Source organism: Bradysia coprophila, unplaced genomic scaffold, assembly GCF_014529535.1.
Source record: "Bradysia coprophila strain Holo2 unplaced genomic scaffold, BU_Bcop_v1 contig_232, whole genome shotgun sequence".
Lineage (NCBI taxonomy): Eukaryota > Metazoa > Arthropoda > Insecta > Diptera > Sciaridae > Bradysia > Bradysia coprophila.
In genome coordinates, this window is record NW_023503493.1 from 1686153 (window position 1) to 1705920 (window position 19768).

General features: G+C 37.5%; 1 protein-coding gene and 1 non-coding gene across 4 annotated transcripts in view; one reads left to right on the forward strand and one right to left on the reverse strand.

Moving 5' to 3' along the window:
* The window catches only part of LOC119075770 (unconventional myosin-XV), a 102330-nt gene that overhangs the window by 66273 nt on the left and 16289 nt on the right, over positions 1-19768 (forward strand). For all 3 annotated transcript variants that reach the window (XM_037182316.1, XM_037182317.1, XM_037182315.1), the window contains one exon: positions 15466-15896. In XM_037182316.1, coding sequence (XP_037038211.1) covers positions 15466-15896 — 431 coding nt within the window. The remainder of the gene's footprint in view (positions 1-15465; positions 15897-19768) is intronic.
* LOC119077226 lies at positions 6893-7016 on the reverse strand. The gene has a single exon (XR_005087765.1). It is a non-coding gene; the product is annotated as a U4atac minor spliceosomal RNA (small nuclear RNA).

Below are 19768 nucleotides of genomic sequence, written 5' to 3' on the forward strand. Positions count from 1 at the left end.
TAACGACTGGAACAAGCGATGTGCTCTGGCAAGTGGCATATATATAGCAAAATTCATGATAAACATATTGAAGTAATAGATTTGTTTGCGATCCTTTTGCCGTTTCTAAAAGGTTAAACTCCCCATAATGCTCACTATAGTAATAACCAACACAGCTTTTAACATTTCAATTAATTCAAGATAAATCTTATGAAGTGAGCACTACAAACGGCACAGCATCTGATCCAAATTCTAAGACTTCATAAGTCTCATCGTCATCATTTGCTATTAATTTAGGCTCACAAATCGAATGTCTATGAAACGATTGATTAAACGAGATTCGTATACAGAGCCAGCCAGATAGGACCAATCTTGTAAGGGATCATTCATAAATGACGTCCGATTTTTTCAGTGCTGCCAGCAGATTTAAATCATTATTAACTCGAAAAATATGCATTTTCGTGAGTCAAGTATGTGTTCTACATCCCAACTACAGGTCTCTCCAGAAAAAATATTTAGCGAGTTATCAATGATTTAAATCTGCTGGCAGCACTGAAAAAAGCGGACGTCATTTATGATTGATCACTAAATGTTATTTATGAAACCGAGTGGTAAATGTTTCTTTAGGTACTAGATGTGTAATTGTTCCTCCTTCCTGAGAATGTCGCTTTTAGTTCTTAGGGTTCATCCATAAATGACGTCTACAATTCAGTAATTTTAATCATTTCAAATTTGCTGGCAACACTGAATTGTGGAATTGTCTCTATCTATCTATAGAGGCCGCATGTCGCTTTTAATTTTTAGGTATCATCTGTAAATAATGCACACAATTCAATGTTGCCACACAAATTTTAAATCATCAATAGCTCGGAAAGTCTGCACTCTTTTGTTGTCAAATTTCCCTAAAGCGCTGAATTGGTGGCAGGCGGTGAATTGATGATTTAAAATGGGCTTGGCAGTTCAGTGCTGCCAGACACATTTGAAATGATTGAAAATGTGTCTGGCAACACTGAATTGTGAGCATCATTTATGGATAATACCTAAAAATTAAATGCGGCATGCGGCATCGAAAGAGAGAGAGAGAAAAAATTCAACAATTCAGTGTTGCCAGACACATTTTTAATCATTTCAAATATGCTGGCAACACTGAATTGTGGAATTGTCTCTATATATCTATCGAGACCGCGTGTCGCTTTTAATTTTTAGGGATCATCCGTATATGATGCCCACAATTCAGTGTTGCCAGACCCATTCTAAATCATCAATAACACGGAAAGTCTGCACTTTTTTGTTGTCAAATTTCCCTAAACCACTGTCGGGCATACATTTGACATCAAAAAAGTGCAGACTTTCAAGTGTTATTGATGATTTAAAATGGGTCTGGCAACACTGAATTGTGGAAGTAATGATCACTTAAAATTAAAATCGACATGCGGCATCAAGAAAATTCAACAATTCAGTGCTGCCAGACACATTTGAAATGATTGAAAATGTGTCTGGCAACACTGAATTGTGGGCGTCATGGATGAGCCGTTAAGATAACCAATCGGCAAATGATGTTTTGTGTGTAACACAACAAAATGTAATAGAAAAAAGAAGTTGCCCGAGCAGCTCATTGTTCTGTGTGACTGTACTTTTATGCAATGAAATATCTCTCTCTGTACCGAGAATTTTTTTTACCGCCTGCAACTCCGATTATATCGGAATTCACCAAGTTTGACGAACAACATAATAGAAATTGTTTTTTTCCATCAAAACTCGTTCGCATTTCTAACGTAAAATTGAAAATCAAATTCTTTGCAATTAGCGAAAACAAAACAACGGCAACAACGGCTGCGTTTTTAATTTAAGCGAGAAAAAAGAGCAGCACCGAGCATTTAACATTATTTATGGTAAAAAAACCGACATTTTACAAGAAAACCAGAATCGGTTGAGTTTATTGGTAAAATGGTAATTGCTAGTGAAATCGATCGAAAGTAATAAAATATTTTGTACAGATGTACGTACGTACATGTGGGGATCTGTACGCGGTGTCGGTTATTGTTGCGGTTTGTTGTTCAGATACATTTAACGCTGTTAATGATCGAGAAATTTGGGGGGCATTTTTCATTAGCCTTGACTCACATTGAAGATACGAGATACGTACATACAACAAGCGTGCACCGCAACTGTAATTCGGTTAATATATTTACCGAAATTCCGTAATTATAGAGGATGAGTTTGAGAAATTTTTATTCGAAAATTTCTACAATTTCATAGACTGGTCGGCGTAGCCATAAATTATTCATTCGAGTTTCTAATCTTTGCGAACATAATTTGCCATAAATGAACCACTTCATCGTCCAATGAAATTTATAAATTGAAAACAGACTAATCCCATCCATCCATCGAAAGAATAATGTCTCGTGACTGATGTAACACTCTCGCAACGAAAACGAAAAAAAAACATGCGACCGATACAAGACAACCAAACCAAACGACCAACGATGCGGCTCAGAGATCCCATCTCCAGCTACAAATGTTTCGAATCGATAGCCACACCATCACCAATCGCACCGACGGACGGCAATTCAAATGTGAACGAAAATCGGAATACCAATCTTCATCGAACCGCTTCGCTCGACAGTTTAGCCAATTCATCCGAACAGGAAACCTCGGAGGAAACGGAAGACGATGCCAACGAACTGTCCGATGCCGATTCGATACCGGAATTTCGACAGATCGAAAAGAGAATGGTGACCAGTGCTCAAGTTCATCGGAAAAGTGACTTGGAGGAGATGAAAAACGAACCGGTGCCGAAAGAGCCGGTGATCAAAGCGTACTTGGAGAAATCGCACCGGAAATGTGACTACAAAAATTGTGGATTCAAGAAGAAGGATAAGGATCAGTGTGACAGTGGCATTGAGGAATGTAAAGGTCCGAGCAATGGGACGCTCTCGTCGGTGTCGTCGAGTACGACCACTTCGTCGTCATCGTCGTCGTCGAAGATACGGCGAACTAGTGTAGCTAGTTCGGGATCAATTGGAAGAATGGAAACTATTATCGAAGAACCGAATGAACCAAAAATATCAGTTAAGGAAATTTTAGCGCGATTCGAAACCCTTAATTCGCTGGAGGTATGTTCACTTGCATAAATATCTATAAATGATCCATGTTCCACATTTGAAACAAATCTACAAACCCTTCAATCCCGGCTGCTACGTCATCTCGCTCACTAGGGAGTTTTAATGTATTTTGACGATTGGATGTAATTGAGGCTCTTTTCTGGAAAGGCCGTTTCAGGAACTTACGTTCAGTAGTGATGAAACCGTAGGAACTAACCTCTAGGGACCCTACGCCTTCTTGTACACAGAAAAGAGCTCAATCTAGAAGAGAGTTTAAAAAAATGGCTGTCATCTATGAGTTCCAGAACTAGAAAAAATAGAGCTTCTAGAGTGATGGAATTCTGCTAGAATTCCCTAGTCCAGAAAAGAGTTTAAAAAAACTGATCGAAATGCTTACTACATTTTGTTCTAGAGCAGTGAAGAAGGTGGACCTTTTAGAGTGATGGAATTCTGGGAACTGACCTTTAAACATTTTAATCATCCCCCAAGTATAGAAAAGAATTGAAAAAAACTGATTGAAATGCTTGCTACAGTGTGTTCTAGAGCAGGGAAGAAGGTGGACACTTTAGAGTGATGCAATTCTGGGAACTCACCTTTATACACCTTAATCTTTCCCTAAGTATAGAAAAGAGTTCAAACAAACTGATAGAAATGTTTGCTACAGTGAGTTCTAGAGCAGGGAAGAAGGTGGACCCTTTACAGTGATGGAATTCTGTGAACTGACCTTCAATCACCTTAATCATCATCTAAGTCCAGAAAAGCGTTAAAAAACTGATCGATATGCTTGCTACATTGAGTTCTAGAGCAGGGAAAAAGGTGGACCTTCTAGAGTGATGGAATTCTGGGAACTGACCTTTAAATACCTTAAATATCCCCCAAGTCCAGAAAAGAGTTCAAAAAAAATGATCGAAATGCTTGCTACATTGAGTTCTACAGCAGGGAAGAAGGTGGACCTTCTAGAGTGATGGAATTCTGTGAACTGACCTTCAATCACCTTAATCATCATCTAAGTCCAGAAAAGCGTTAAAAAATTGATCGAAATGCTTGCTACATTGAGTTCTAGAGCAGGGAAAAAGGTGGACCTTCTAGAGTGATGGAATTCTGGGAACTGACCTTTAAATACCTTAAATATCCCCCAAGTCCAGAAAAGAGTTCAAAAAAATGATCGAAATGCTTGCTACATTGAGTTCTACAGCAGGGAAGATGGTGGACCTTCTAGAGTGATGGAATTCTGGGAACTGACCTTTAAATACCTTAATTATCCCCCAAGTCCACAAAAGAGTTCAAAAAAACTAACGGAAATGCTTGCTACAGTGTGTTCTAGAGCAGGGAAGAAGGTGGACACTTTAGAGTGATGCAATTCTAAAAACTCGCCTTTATACACCTTAATCTTTCCCTAAGTATAGAAAAGAGTTCAAACAAACTGATGGAAATGTTTGCTATAGTGAGTTCTAGAGCAGGGAAGAAGGTGGACCCTTTACAGTGATGGAATTCTGTGAACTGACCTTCAATCACCTTAATCATCATCTAAGTCCAGAAAAGCGTTAAAAAACTGATTGAGTTCTAGAGCAGGGAAAAAGGTGGACCTTCTAGAGTGATGGAATTCTGGGAACTGACCTTTAAATACCTTAAATATCCCCCAAGTCCAGAAAAGAGTTCAAAAAAAATGATCGAAATGCTTGCTACATTGAGTTCTACAGCAGGGAAGAAGGTGGACCTTCTAGAGTGATGGAATTCTGTGAACTGACCTTCAATCACCTTAATCATCATCTAAGTCCAGAAAAGCGTTAAAAAATTGATCGAAATGCTTGCTACATTGAGTTCTAGAGCAGGGAAAAAGGTGGACCTTCTAGAGTGATGGAATTCTGGGAACTGACCTTTAAATACCTTAAATATCCCCCAAGTCCAGAAAAGAGTTCAAAAAAAATGATCGAAATGCTTGCTACATTGAGTTCTACAGCAGGGAAGAAGGTGGACCTTCTAGAGTGATGGAATTCTGGGAACTGACCTTTAAATACCTTAATTATCCCCCAAGTCCACAAAAGAGTTCAAAAAAACTAACGGAAATGCTTGCTACAGTAAGTTCTAGAGCAGGGAAGAAGGTGGACCCTTTAGAGTGATGCAATTCTGGGAACTCACCTTCAGACATCTTAATCTTTCCCCAAATCCAGAAAAGAGTTCAAAAAAACTGATGTAAATGCTTGCTACATTGAGTTCTAGAGCAGGGAAGAAGGTGGACCCTTTACAGTGATGGAATTCTGTGAACTGACCTTCAATCACCTTAATCATCATCTAAGTCCAGAAAAGCGTTAAAAAATTGATCGAAATGCTTGCTACATTGAGTTCGAGAGCAGGGAAAAAGGTGGACCTTCTAGAGTGATGGAATTCTGGGAACTGACCTTTAAATACCTTAATTATCCCCCAAGTCCAGAAAAGCGTTAAAAAAATTGATTGAAATGCTTGCTACATTGAGTTCTAGAGCAGGGAAGAAGGTGGACCTTCTAGAGTGATGGAATTCTGGGAACTGACCTTTAAATACCTTAATTATCCCCCAAGTCCAGAAAAGAGTTCAAAAAAATGATCGAAATGCTTGCTACATTGAGTTCTAGAGCAGGGAAGAAGGTGGACCCTTTAGAGTGATGCAATTCTGGGAACTGACCTTTAAATACCTTAATTATCCCCCAAGTCCAGAAAAGAGTTCAAAAAAACTAACGGAAATGCTTGCTACAGTAAGTTCTAGAGCAGGGAAGAAGGTGGACCCTTTAGAGTGATGCAATTCTGGGAACTCACCTTTAGACACCTTAACCTTTCCCCAAATCCAGAAAAGAGTTCAAAAAAAACTGATGTAAATGATTGCTACAGTGAGTTCTAGAGCAGGGAAGAAGGTGGACCCTTTAGAGTGATGCAATTCTGGTAACTCACATTTATACACCTTAATCTTTCCCCAAGTATAGAAAAGAGTTGAAAAAAAAATGATGGAAATGCTTGCTACATTGATTTCTGGAGCAGGGAGCACCTTCTATAGTGATGGAATTATAGGAATTGACGTCTTAATACCTCAATCTTTCCCCAAATCCAGAGGAAACTACACAAAAACTGATGTAATTGCTTGTTATTCTCAAGTTCTAGCTTCGGGATGCATCTGATAAGATTCAGGAATAGTCAAACAGTTGTAGATCATTCAAAGGCATCATGGGCTTGTGATTTTTAGAATAAAAATAGTTGTAATCCTTCGAAGCGTTAGTCAATTCACAAATTTCCCTATGGAAAACTACATATAGCTTCCTAGAGCTGAGGCTCCTGATTCTTTGACATGTCAGAGCTCGGCCAACTATCGTTGACAGGGTTCGAGATGAGCTTTCCAAAATTCCCTCCAATCGTTAAATTTAATTTAGAAATGGCAAGTGATATCAGTCTCACAGCTAGCTGTTTTTTTGTGTCACTTTACACCTACATAGACCGGGCAGTTCTGGTCCATTGACAAAAAAAATTGCTCCATCGGTTTTAGTAATTGAAGCAACTTTTCAGAATCCGTTGAGATCATCAGAAAATATTGAGATTTCACGGAGATATCTAATGTTTGAGTTTTAGATAAAAACCGGTTTTTACCGGTTCATGACGCCCAAGAAGAAAATTAGTTCGGAAAAATGATATCCAATGGCAAGAATATATGTTAAAACTTCATTGCGACCGAGACGACCTTTTCTGACATAGCAGCCCGGACTATTTTCATTTATGAGTAAAACGTTCTGACATTCATTCCTAAATAAACAAATTTCAGTAAACTAGCTCCTTGTAAAGTAAAGGAGCCCTACAAAAATTCCGCTCAAGGCTTCTGCGAAGCCTCAGGCAGGGGTTTATAATAATGGGTGTCAGCAACAATGTCCTCACTATACGTTCATTGGACATTTTGCTCCCCAAGACAAGGATTGAATACACACTCTAACACTGCACTCATATACCATATCTGTACATGAACAAATCTGTTGACTTTTACCGAATATGTCGTTGAATTTTGTATGGGAATTTTTGTATGGAAATCCATTCAAAGGTTTGCGATTTTTGTTTTCGTATAAATTGCGTTTGAATTGAGTAACTTTTTGTGAACGGTTTTAATTTGATGCAAAACAATTGTTTGCATGATAGCTATAGTACCTATGTATCTGCTGCAGTCGATATATATAACATCAGAGTTGAATTTACAGTTTACATTTCGATTGAATAATTTCTAATTTTCTCTGCCACTACACCTCGTGTGTGTGTTTATGTGTTTGAATCAACAACAAATGGTACTTTGTGCGCTGTAACGTATTTGGAAAATGCAAACGTATCTACAGCCACATTTTTATCGTTCAAAGTGGATTTTCTTGTATCGAACATGTCGGTGCTTGAGTATATGAGTGAAATATGTTGAGCATCTCTTTGATATCAAAATGTTTGTACGTTTTAGACCAGAAAAACATGTTTAACAAGATGCATAGGAATACTGCAAGGGCTTTCTAGCTTGAGTTAAATTCGTATCGTCAACAGATATGCAATTCGCAGAAAGAAAATCTGATAGGTCGAGTGAACCGATAAATTGCTTAGTGTTTACCCCCTGCGAAATTATGTTTAAAATTCGGTTGGTGAATAGGTGAGTTGTGTATTCATGATTCACTGATCCTCTGTCCGTTGCATTTTGTTGTTGGTTTCGATCGTTTGAAGAGAATAATTTACATTCGCAATGTAAACGGTTGATGTGCTGTTAGTTCGAATGGATTTTTAACGTTTGACGGCATATGATTCGTTATGCGAAGGAAAACATCTGGCAATTGTGGGCTGGGTTATTTTTAGCGAGGAATAGTTATTTGATTACTGAGGGAAGAAAATAGGAAGAGGGATCGTGGAAATTTTCTATTTTTACGTAAAATCTACGTAAATCGTACGAAATATGCATCTTACACAAAATGATGTTGGGGAAACTCTCTACCATACGAAACACCTGTCAGTCTAGGAATAACTCGTCTAAGACAAGGTGCGATTAACCGTTTATCTTCACGATACAAAAACGTGAATTTGTTACACAAGTTTTCTGACCAAAAACAAAGGTGACAGTTCAGCAGAGAAAATTTCAAATGTTAAAACAAAAGGCGAGAAAATAGATATTGTATCCCCCGAACTGTCATCGGACAAGGTGTCAATAGAATGTCATTTTCTCATGACCTTTAGAGGAGAGAAAATGAGGCTAATCACACCACACATTTGAAATAGTTATTTTGTCACAGAGGGAAGAAAAGTTTTAAATTTCAGTTTTTACAATAAAGTCACCCAACGTTTCAGCTGAGGTGAGAAACTGAATATTTTCTCGGCTGTGGCGAAGGCAAAAAGATTTGTATGAACAGAATTTTCAGTTTGACAAATAATTTTCTGTAGAGGTTGTTAAATGAGATTGTGACATAATGTTGACATTGGATGTTGTGAAAGTAACAGTCATCAATTATTGTCTTTTTGACAAGTTTGACAAGCAAAGACAGTTCTCGAAGCACGTTACTCGAAAAACACATGAGTTGATTTGTGAGCATCTGAATGTTGTTTGCGAATTACTTTCGCGGCATTCAATGCATTCGGGTTTATTGTCTGTCCCATATTCTTCATGTAATAGATCAGTTTCGCAGAGGGTAAACTGCTATGTAATGGTCAACTTTCGCATGGGATAGGCAATAAAGTGGTCGACCACCAATTGTGCTCTTTTATAGGTAAAATTTCACAAAATTTGGCAATTTTATCGAATTTCGTGAAAATACTAGAACTTTCGTCCTGACGTCCCTATTATATTGGTAAATTCATTTTCCGTAAATTTCACTAAATTACAAGAGATTCGGTAAATGAATGTACCAATAATAGGCCCTGATATTGACCACATGTGAATTCATGGACCATACCAAAGTAATCGATGCTTCAGCCAAGATACTGTTGCTCTGCTATTGCCATAATCTTGATGATATAACAGTCTGATGATGTGATGTATTAAAAATAAGAATTTCCATCCATCTCTCCCATTGTAACGAACATTTCAGTTGTAAATCATCTCATGTTTAGTTGTGCATGTTAAATTTAAATAATTTTTTTTTTTCATTAAAATTGATGCTTTACAAGATGGATGGGTATAATGAGTCTAGAAATCATAACTGTTGATTGAAATAGGAAATAAGAAACCATTTGGTTACTCAATAACTCTTCTCGGGCAAAGAAATATTGTGAATGTTCAGAGTGAATAGAGTGCCGTATTTACGAGATTATACGAACTTACCTACATTGCCTTGTATTGCATGCGCACAATGTACACCAACAATGGAATGGACATGTAAATTTTCACATCCAAAATTTTATTTTTTACTAAAGTTGGATATTCATCGGATGCCATATGCCACTTTAATTGAACGGAATTCGATGCTTACGATCGGACCATGATGGTAAAGTAAACCAATTTGGAAAAAATCTCACTCAAATTTCGAATAATTTTCAGACGCGTTTAATTTCATTAAAAATCCTAACATTACGTATTGGGTGCCACGAAAGTAAGTAATTACACGAGGCAACCAATTTGTGATAAAAGCAAACTCATTCGGGTGTTTTTTTGAGCAACAAACTTTGGCAACGGACTTTTCGACACGTGTGGAGTTTGTATATCCGAGCCGAAGGCGAGTTATACAATTACTCATGTCGAAAAACAGCTACCGAAGCAAATTGTTCAAATAACGGATGAGTGAGTTTGTGGGTGTCAAAAGGTTGTTACTACATGTAATTAATTATGAAGAGCCATCCAGTGCATTTGACTGCCCATGTGAACGTGGATTAGGGCGTATCGAATTTTGCAAATTTTAAGGACCGCGATAGCCTGTGTGCGGAAAACGTATATCATCGAAAACTGTGTCCGGGCATGTGGTTGATGGATCCAATGGATCCATGGAAGAAGTCCCCCCGGGCGACTTTAAGTTTCCGAATGTCATAATTCGGAAAGTTGATAGTATTTTTGAAAACAATGTTCTAGCGGAATGTAGAGCTTTGAAAACTCTACAAAACTACCGAAGAAACCGATGGTCCAAAAGGTGTCACTGCCAAGATTGCCTAACATCGAAAATGTGACCTTTTGGTTTTTGACTTATATTTCCTGAGAGACAAATGATTTTGTTTAGCCTGTGGTATGAGATGGTAGAGGAGGTCGAGCACTACCAGTACACTAGGCATGTCCCGATCGGATATGCTCTTGAAATCACTTTTATAACATTTGTGAATGGAATTTTTAAGAGTGGCCACGTCGCCCACGAAGCAAGTGCAGACACTGCAACCGGTACTGGTGAGTCGAGGACACCTTGGCCAGTAAGTATGCATAATATTCCATGACAGTAGCTGAACTCTTTCACAAAATATTTGTTATTTCGATGTGGCACATGAATTGAAAAACTATACTACGAACTTCAATTTTTCGTAAATATATCGATTATTTCTCGTTTTTCTCATAAATTCAATTTATTCAGATTTTGTAGTACAAAGTGTGCCACATCGAAATCACAGATATTTTGTGAAAAAGTTCAGCTACTGTCGTGGAGTATTATGCATACTTACTGGCCAAGGTGTCCTCGACTCAACAGCACCGGTTGCAGTGTCTGCACTTGCTTCGTGGGCGACGTGGCCACTCTTAAAAATTCCAATTAAAAAGGTTAAAAAAGTGATTTCAAGTGTATAATGGATCGGGACATACCTAGTGTACTGGAAGTGCTCGACCTCCTCTACCACCTCATACCACAGGCTAAAAAAAATCATTTGTCTCTCAGGAAATATAAGTCAAAAACCAAAAGGTCACATTTTCGATGTTAGGCAAACTTGGCAATGGCACCTTTTGGACCATAGGTTTCTTCGGTAGATTTGTAGAGTTTTCAAAGCTCTACATCCCGCTAGAACATTGTTTTCAAAAATACTCTCAACTTTCCGAATTATGACCATCGGAAACTTAAAGCCGCCCGGGGGGACTTCTTCCATGGCTCCATCGGATTCATCAACCACATGCCCGGACACAGTTTTCGATGATCTACGTTTTCCGCACACAGGCTATCGCGGTCCTTAAAATTTGCAAAATTCGATACGCCCTAACGTGGATTGTCACAAACGAATTCACCTAAAATTATCCAAAAATATTCCTTCATGTAATTTACCTTTTTCGTAGGAGGAAGACTGTTATGTAATGGTCAACTTTTGAATAGGGCAGGTCATAAAAACGTTTATTTTATCAATGAACCAAATTATTGTAACATCTGCGACAATCCATTAATTGCGTGCTTAAACAAAATTATGTAAGCGCAAGTATCAGTTAATCAGTTATGCATACTGATGGTTGTGGACGTAAAATTTGACTTAGTTATTACTGATTGATTGGCGAAGAAAAAGATTGGAAATGACAATATGGGTTAATGGCAATTCGTTTCAGTTAACAAAAAAAAATTGTTTTTGTTCAGCAAAAAACAGTTTTCTTACCGCATTCCGTTTAAAATTTAATTTAATTTAAAATCTTACGTACTCTATTGCTGGCCTACATTCAATGTTTACGTATTTTTGTTGGTCGAAAGTATTTAAAATCAATTTTGAATATTCACTTAAACAAAGTGAGATACAAAGGATGGTGTTGGGGAACGGGAATGATTCTTCCTGTTAAGATAAAGAAACACTTTGAAATGGTAATCTGTCCTTTTTAAAAATTTTCAACAAACTGTTATAATAATCTCTTACTTCATCAATGCTAACATAAACTTTAAGATTATGTAAACTCCGAACTCATCTGTCATTTCTGTCATCACTGTCGATGACAGATGACATAATTGTCTGTAAATATAAAGAGTCACACATGACCGATACTCTCTTCATGCATATCAGAAAGCTTTTTCCAGCTCAATGACGAAAAGTGCATGGTGCGGATTTGATTTTTTTGGATCAAAAGAAGCAACGTTTGTTCGTTCAGTAGGAAGCCAAAACAGGCCCTTCTGAAAATGTTGACGAAGATGGCGCTTCAGTCGGTACATTCTTTGTGTGAATGACTTTGACGTCATTTTGTGAGAACAGCAAGCTGTCAAGTAAAAAGAAAAAAAATTGAAAAAATTCAATTTTGTCTCTCACACGGAGTACTTTTTTGGTAAGTGGAAGTCAAGCGTTAAGTTGAATTCAGAGTCATCCGTTTTGTCTCCTTTTTCACTCCGTTTTGCCTCCGTGTTCGCTCCGTTTTTCCTCAGTGTTGACCTTTCAAACAATTGAACACATGTTAGGCTTGATTCCCACTATCCTCTTTATAATCCATAAGTTTTTCCTCCGTTCAACTGAATCACTCCTTTTTTTATTGTTTACTCTTTAAACGGATAGAAAGTGAGTGCTTTTTTCTTAAGTGGAAATCAAGACTTAGACCTATTGTTTGAAGTGTCAACTGCAATGTACACTGAGAAAAAAACGGAAACAAAACAGATGACTCTGAGGCCACCTTTAAGGCTTGATTTCCACTTTTACCAGAAAAGTACTTCGTGTGTAAGACAAAATTGAATCTTTTCAATTTTTGCTTTGTTTACTTGAAACCTGGTTTTTTGTTGAGTGGAAACCAAACTTAAGAAACGAAATGACGTCAAAGTTAGTATAAAAGCACTCTCATTCTCGCTAAGACCGGCAAAAATGTCAACTTTTTGACGTAATTTTTAGCCCCGTACGAAGTACAAAGGGGCTTATAGGATTACGATGCCGTGTGTAATTGATGGAATTCGAAGCAGACGGTAAGGGCAAAGTGTTTGCCTATGTTCATAGATGACGAATCTGCAATAAAAATTATGTCTGTCCGTCTGTCCGTCTGTCCGTCTGTCACGTCGATATCTTGAGTAAATCAAATCCGATTTCAAAAATTTTTTTTTCCCTGAAAGATAGTCGAAATAGTGAGGCTAAGTTCGAAGATGGGCATATTCGGGTCGGCCCTTCGTGAGTTAGGGCCACCTAAGTGATTTAAGGTCTTTTGGTGATATTTATGGCAAAATAAACGATGGAAATGTAAATGACACGGCAAATGGTAGGTATTGTCAATACCAATCCAGGGAAAAAAAGTTTTTTTAAATCGGGTGAGTGGACCGTGAGTTAGGGCCTTAGAAGTGAAATGCTACTAGGGCCCTATGTGTATTTTACATAGAACTCGAGTAAATTTCATTCGTTTTTCGTAATTTTTGTTTCATTTGGAAGGTAATCCAATGCCGAATAGAATGTTGTTGAAACAAAAATTAAATTTGGGTCCTTGGCCTAAGGCCGCTACTAGGGCCCTATGTGTATTTCACATATAACTCGAGTAAATTTCATCCGTTTTTCGTAATTTTTGTTTCATTTGGAAGGTAATCAAAGGCCGAATAGAATGTTGTTGAAAAAAAATTAAATTTGGGTCCTCGGACTGAGGCCGCTACTAGGGCCCTATGTGTATTTCACATATAACTCGAGCAAATTTCATCCGTTTTTCGTAATTTTTGTTTCATTTGGAAGGTAATCAAAGGCCGAATAGAATGTTGTTGAAAAAAAATTAAATTTGGGTCCTCGGACTGAGGCCGCTACTAGGGCCCTATGTGTATTTTACATAGAACTCGAGTAAATTTCATTCGTTTTTCGTAATTTTTGTTTCATTTGGAAGGTAATCCAATGCCGAATAGAATGTTGTTGAAACAAAAATTAAATTTGGGTCCTTGGCCTAAGGCCGCTACTAGGGCCCTATGTGTATTTCACATATAACTCGAGTAAATTTCATCCGTTTTTCGTAATTTTTGTTTCATTTGGAAGGTAATCAAAGGCCGAATAGAATGTTGTTGAAAAAAAATTAAATTTGGGTCCTCGGACTGAGGCCGCTACTAGGGCCCTATGTGTATTTCACATATAACTCGAGCAAATTTCATCCGTTTTTCGTAATTTTTGTTTCATTTGGAAGGTAATCAAAGGCCGAATAGAATGTTGTTGAAAAAAAAATTAAATTTGGGTCCTCGGACTGAGGCCGCTACTAGGGCCCTATGTGTATTTCACATATAACTCGAGCAAATTTCATCCGTTTTTCGTAATTTTTGTTTCATTTGGAAGGTAATCAAAGGCCGAATAGAATGTTGTTGAAAAAAAATTAAATTTGGATCCTTGGACTAAGGCCACTACTAGGGCCCTATGTGTATTTTACATATAACTCGAGCAAATTTCATCCGTTTTTCGTAATTTTTATTTCATTTGGGAGGTAATCAAAGGCCGAATAGAATGTAGTTGAAAAAAAATTTAAATTTGGGTCCTCGGACTGAAGCCGATACTAGGCCCTTCAAAAAAATAAAATTTTAGGGCGATTTGAAATTTTTGTTTCATTTGAAAGGAACGTCGTACGGGGCTTCGTAATTGCGCTATGCGCAATTTGTAAGATGTACACATTACATAATAATTTTACTTTAACTACATTAACCGGCGCAATAGGCTTACGGTCAAAGTAGGGTGACAGACGCACTAGGGTCACGTACGCAATAGATATACGGGTTTGTACGGGGCTCAGTCGCAGCAAACGCTCCGACTGTTCTGATGGCTCGTTTTCTAAAACAAAGGTTTCCTTGGCACCAGCTACGAAAAATGATTGTCTTTATTTTAACAATGTATGAAAGTCCAGCCATCTTCATGAATATTCCCAAAAAACGCCCGTCGCTCTTCACTACTGTTCGAACAAAAAGTTGTTTGTTTTGATCCCAAGAAAGCTTAAAATCCGTTGATAAATGCCATTTTCAAAAATTTTCCAATTAAATTCACGTCAGGCACGTCGTGAGAATGTGTTGATTGTCCTTCTGTTTCATTTTAGCTTAAATTGCCAAGAAATTTGATTTAAAGACATCGCACCGATCGTTACCACTTTTATTGATAGATTGCTATCGACGGAAACAATTCACGACTTTTTCACCTCGCATAACAAATTGTACATCGAAAAACATCAGTTCGATGGTAAACACTTCGTCATAATTACGGTTAAACGATCGAAATCTGAAAAACGTATTTAACGTATTTCCAAAGGCGTTAAGTGTTCAATCGATCATTACGTAAAAAAACACACACAAACCGATTCCACGTAATGGTACATGGAGCATTTAAATTGCACATCTTTTAGCCAATAATTCAACTTTCGCCAATATCGCTCTATTCACTTCTAATTAAGCTTGATACTCGTCTCGCATAAACATAATATCGGTTGCCTCAAATATGTACTTTCAATTTCACCTTGTGCCAAACCAATTGCTCGATAGACAATTTATGTGAACATCCCGTACGGAGAGAAAAGCCAATGAAAATTACTAAAGCAAAAAAAAACTCCTTTCCATCATAATTTCAGATTCAATCAAAGGCATCGACATTATCATCCGGTGCACGAGCGGCTGCACAAACTCTTAACGTACCCATTGAACGGCTCGAAGCTCAAGTGCACATGACTCAAAATAATAAAGTTCAGGCGATCAACGACAAACATACCCACAATCATCGCGATCGCATCGACAGTCATGATGACGAACACATTGTGGAATATAACGGCAAATCGATATCACCAAATAACAATTATCACCATCATCAACAACAACAGCAACAGCAGCAACAGTCCAGCCATCATGCTAGCAGTCATAAGAATTCGATCAACAACGGTCATTACAATGGTCAACAGGATGACATCGTTATGCACCATCAAGACGATGAACATCAAATGGACGGCTCGCCATCCGTTATGAAATATTCGCTGTTGCAGTTTGCCATGCAGCACTTTCGAAATGAGTAAGTACTAAAAACCGTTATACCGTTTTGTGAATGAGAAACGTTCTTCTTGTGCTCTTTCTGTTTTGCTGTGTGGTTCGAGAAATTGCTAAACCAAAAACGTTAACGTCGGTCGATCACACCGAAACAATTCACAATGATCAGACCACTTTTAAGTTGTCATGTGTTGAGCGCTTTTCGAAAGCTCCGTTTTGGTTAGTTTAGTCGGTTAATTTGTAATCGATATGTTTAGCACATGAAATTCCGTTTGAGGTTTAGTGTTTGGATGTTAGGGTATGAACGTATACATTGTCGATGGAGAGCTTTTATTAAGCGCATAACTGCAACAAGTATTTATTGTAAAGTATTTAACAAGCAATACCCTGGGTACCTTGCGATTTTAACATTCGCTATTAATCTTTTAGTAACGGCAAGTCATCTGTTATCGATAACGACCGGAATAAGCGAAGTGCTCTGGATAGTGGCCTCTTATATACAGCGAAATGTGTGATAAACATATTGAAGTAAAAGATTTTGTGGCGATTCTCTTACCGCTTCTAAGATGTCAAACTCCCCATAACGTACACTAAAGTAGTAACCAGCACAGCTTTCAACATTTTAATTAATTCAAGATAAATCTTATGGTGTGAGCACTGCAAACTGTAAAGCATCTGACAGAGAATCTACTACTTCATCAATCCAATGTCTGTTAAACGATTGATTGAATTTGAAACTAAATTAGGGTTTTTAGGGCAAATGGCGTCTAAAATTCAGTGTTGTCAGACAAATTTTAAGATTAAAAGATGTGTCTGGCAACACTGAATTATGCTCCTTGTTTATGGACTAGTCGGTTCAGTATTTTTCGCTGAGTGGAACCAGAGACAGCCTTTTCCAATATTGAATTTGTGTCCCTCAAAAATAAAAAAATTAAATTTGTTCGCAAGACTGTAGGCGAATCAGGACCGTTTGTTTTGGTCATCGAAATTTTACGTTAAATGTGGTGCCTGTTTGATTCGAATCTGCTAAGGGATCATTCATAAATTACGTAACGCTTTTTCAGTGCTGTCATCAAAAATTAAATCTTAAATAACTTAAGTTGTGAAGTTAAAAGTATGCTCTATCACCCATTTAGGGTGGAATATTGGATGGTAGAGCGTTGTTTTAACTTAAGTACGCATATTTCTTGAATTATTTAGGATTTAAGTTTTGATGACAGCACTGCAAAAGCGTTACGTAATTTATGAATGATCCCAAAGGTATGACTCATTTAATATTAGCGCCGTGTCGTTTCGTTCTTCCCATATTTTCTTTTTGTCTAAAGACCCTAAAAAAATGGTTGTTCGATTCGACATTGTGTCTGTCTAATAGCACGGATTCGTTGTTGATGTGATAAATGCTTTGCATTCGATTCAACCACATATTGATGACTCAGTCGTCTGGTGTTTGAAAATTCAACAAAAGTAGGCACATTGCACTCCGTATCTATAGAAGAATCAACCCAAGTCGCAAGTGTGTGGCTTATGAAGGTTTGAAAAATCTTTCATTTGTTCACGTGAAAACTTTGCTCTGATCCGCTCAAGTGGTGGCTTTTGGTAAAGTAACCACTGACTGCCCACGAGTTAGCCAATGTTCTGAATGGTTAAGACAACAATGAGTGGATCACGAAGGCGGTGACAAACAAATTTCGTCAGCGGCTACGAAGTTTATATGAAAAGGGCAACTTAACAAAAACAAAATTCCAAGTTTTCCTAAAAAAACATTTTCTTCAAGTTGATTTCACACACAATCTGTACTGAGTGCGTTTATCGATTTCGGTGTCACCCGGCTTCGTGACCTGTTCTGTTAGAACCTTGGAGTTAGCAAGTTTAATGATGAGTTGAAATTTCATTTCGACTATGATTCGCTAGACTTGTTCAATTGTGCAAATTAGACTTGTTCGTGTGCAAATCAGTATAGTGTTCGATAGATCATTGTATCGAGTACCACTGCTGCCATGGCCTGGGGGGAAATGGTATTTTTGAACTGCATATTAATGCAAAACTTCAAACGACGAAATTTAATTTTCTGTCAGATCGAAACAGTGGTCGAATGTCTTATGTTCGCAAGGCCTGCAGAAGTGTCGTAAGACTTCTTTCTGTATTCTCAAAGTTTTATTTCATTCCTGGAATAAAGCACAGGATGACCAGTGTACAAAATTGCATTTCGTCCTGACAACAATAACGACAAGTGAAAATCGTAAATGATTAACGAGCGAACAACATTATGCAAGTCTGCAATGCCGTTAAAAACACAAACCATTCGAATGAGAATGCGAAATGTTATTTGCATACACTTTCTTCAGTTGAGTTTTTTTTGGGTAAATGTTTCTTTTATTGGCTTAATCACCAAAACGAGTCGCACATAAAACACGATTCTCGATATCGTTTCTGTCGATTTTGATTTTGTTTTGTGCGCAAAAGTTATTGTTTTTATTCAAATTTTAACTGGCTTTTACTACAGATAAATATACGAATTTTTGTCACATCGCTTTATATCGCAGTGTGTGTGTCGTCGCTTTTATTTAAACCTCAAATTTATGCGCGACAATTAACTTGTAAAAATAATTAATTTTTTTTAACATACAATGCCAAACTGGCCGTTCAAATCGATGCAAAGCTTTTAATTGTTGCATTTCATCAACAATGCCTTCGAACGTACTGTCAGTGTGAGTTTTCGAAAATATTTGCGTTTTTCAAAAACATGTTTAATTCATGTTCTACAGCGATTACAATTGAAACTACCCTGGATAGACGTTTTTAGTTTGAAAAAAGACTATATGGTCTGGGGAGCAGAGAAATGTTAAGTTGGTGCATATGCGGCGAGATAGAACGAACATGTGAATGACAGCTGGCACCTATCGGAGAGAATGCTTGAGAATTTCATACGAATTCTCTACCATAGGTGCCAGTTGTTCCTTCTATCTCCGCATGAGTACCAACTTAACATTTCTCTGCTGGAGATGAACTGACAGCTGTAATAGGTTTGCTTTTGATTACTTTCGTTCACTTTTCACTTTTTATTCAACGAACTTGAACGGTAGTAATCAAAAGCGAACCGATTACAGCTGTCAGCTGTTAATTCACCACCCCAAACCATCTAGTCTTTTTTCAACTTAAATCTCTAACTAAGACTCAAATGTAATAGATTTGTGTTCTATTCTAGTCCTTTTTTGTCATTGAATGTCATGAAACTAAAAAAAATTGTGACACCTTACACATGCTCATGAAGGTTTCCTATGTACTAAAAATCCCTTCATCTAAGTTTCTCATTATCTTCTCCCCTTAAAATTGCTTTAAGCATGGTCTATAGATCGAAATGTACAGTGTAGCGGTTATGGGACAAGTGGGTAGTACTTCATTCAACCAACTTCACATTTGTCATTACAGAGCATATGTCACCATATGAAGTTGGTTCACATGAAAATAAGCGCAGTGACAGCAGTAATTTTATGACAGAATGTACTAAAATATGGAAAAACTCTATTACATTTCTTCTTAGTTTCTAAACGTCATTCTCCTATATGTACAATAAATGTTCAGCCTCCACATGGCTAATCAATATTGACCGAATTTTTCCGATTTATAAAATCGGATATCCTTCGGAAAAAGAACAATAGATACCGTAGTGACATCGATTGTTCTTTTTCCGAAGAAATTCCGGTTTTTTAAATCGGAAGAGTTCGGTTAATTCCGCTTGGGCATCATTTCTACCTAAGCAATCCATTTTTTCTGTCTGTCGGCCATTTTGTTATTGAAATTGAACTGAAAACATTATATCCGCTCTACGAGGCTGTACTGGTCTTAATTTCCTTCAGGACGAAAATAATGAAAATCGATTAATTCACTCTTTGTAAA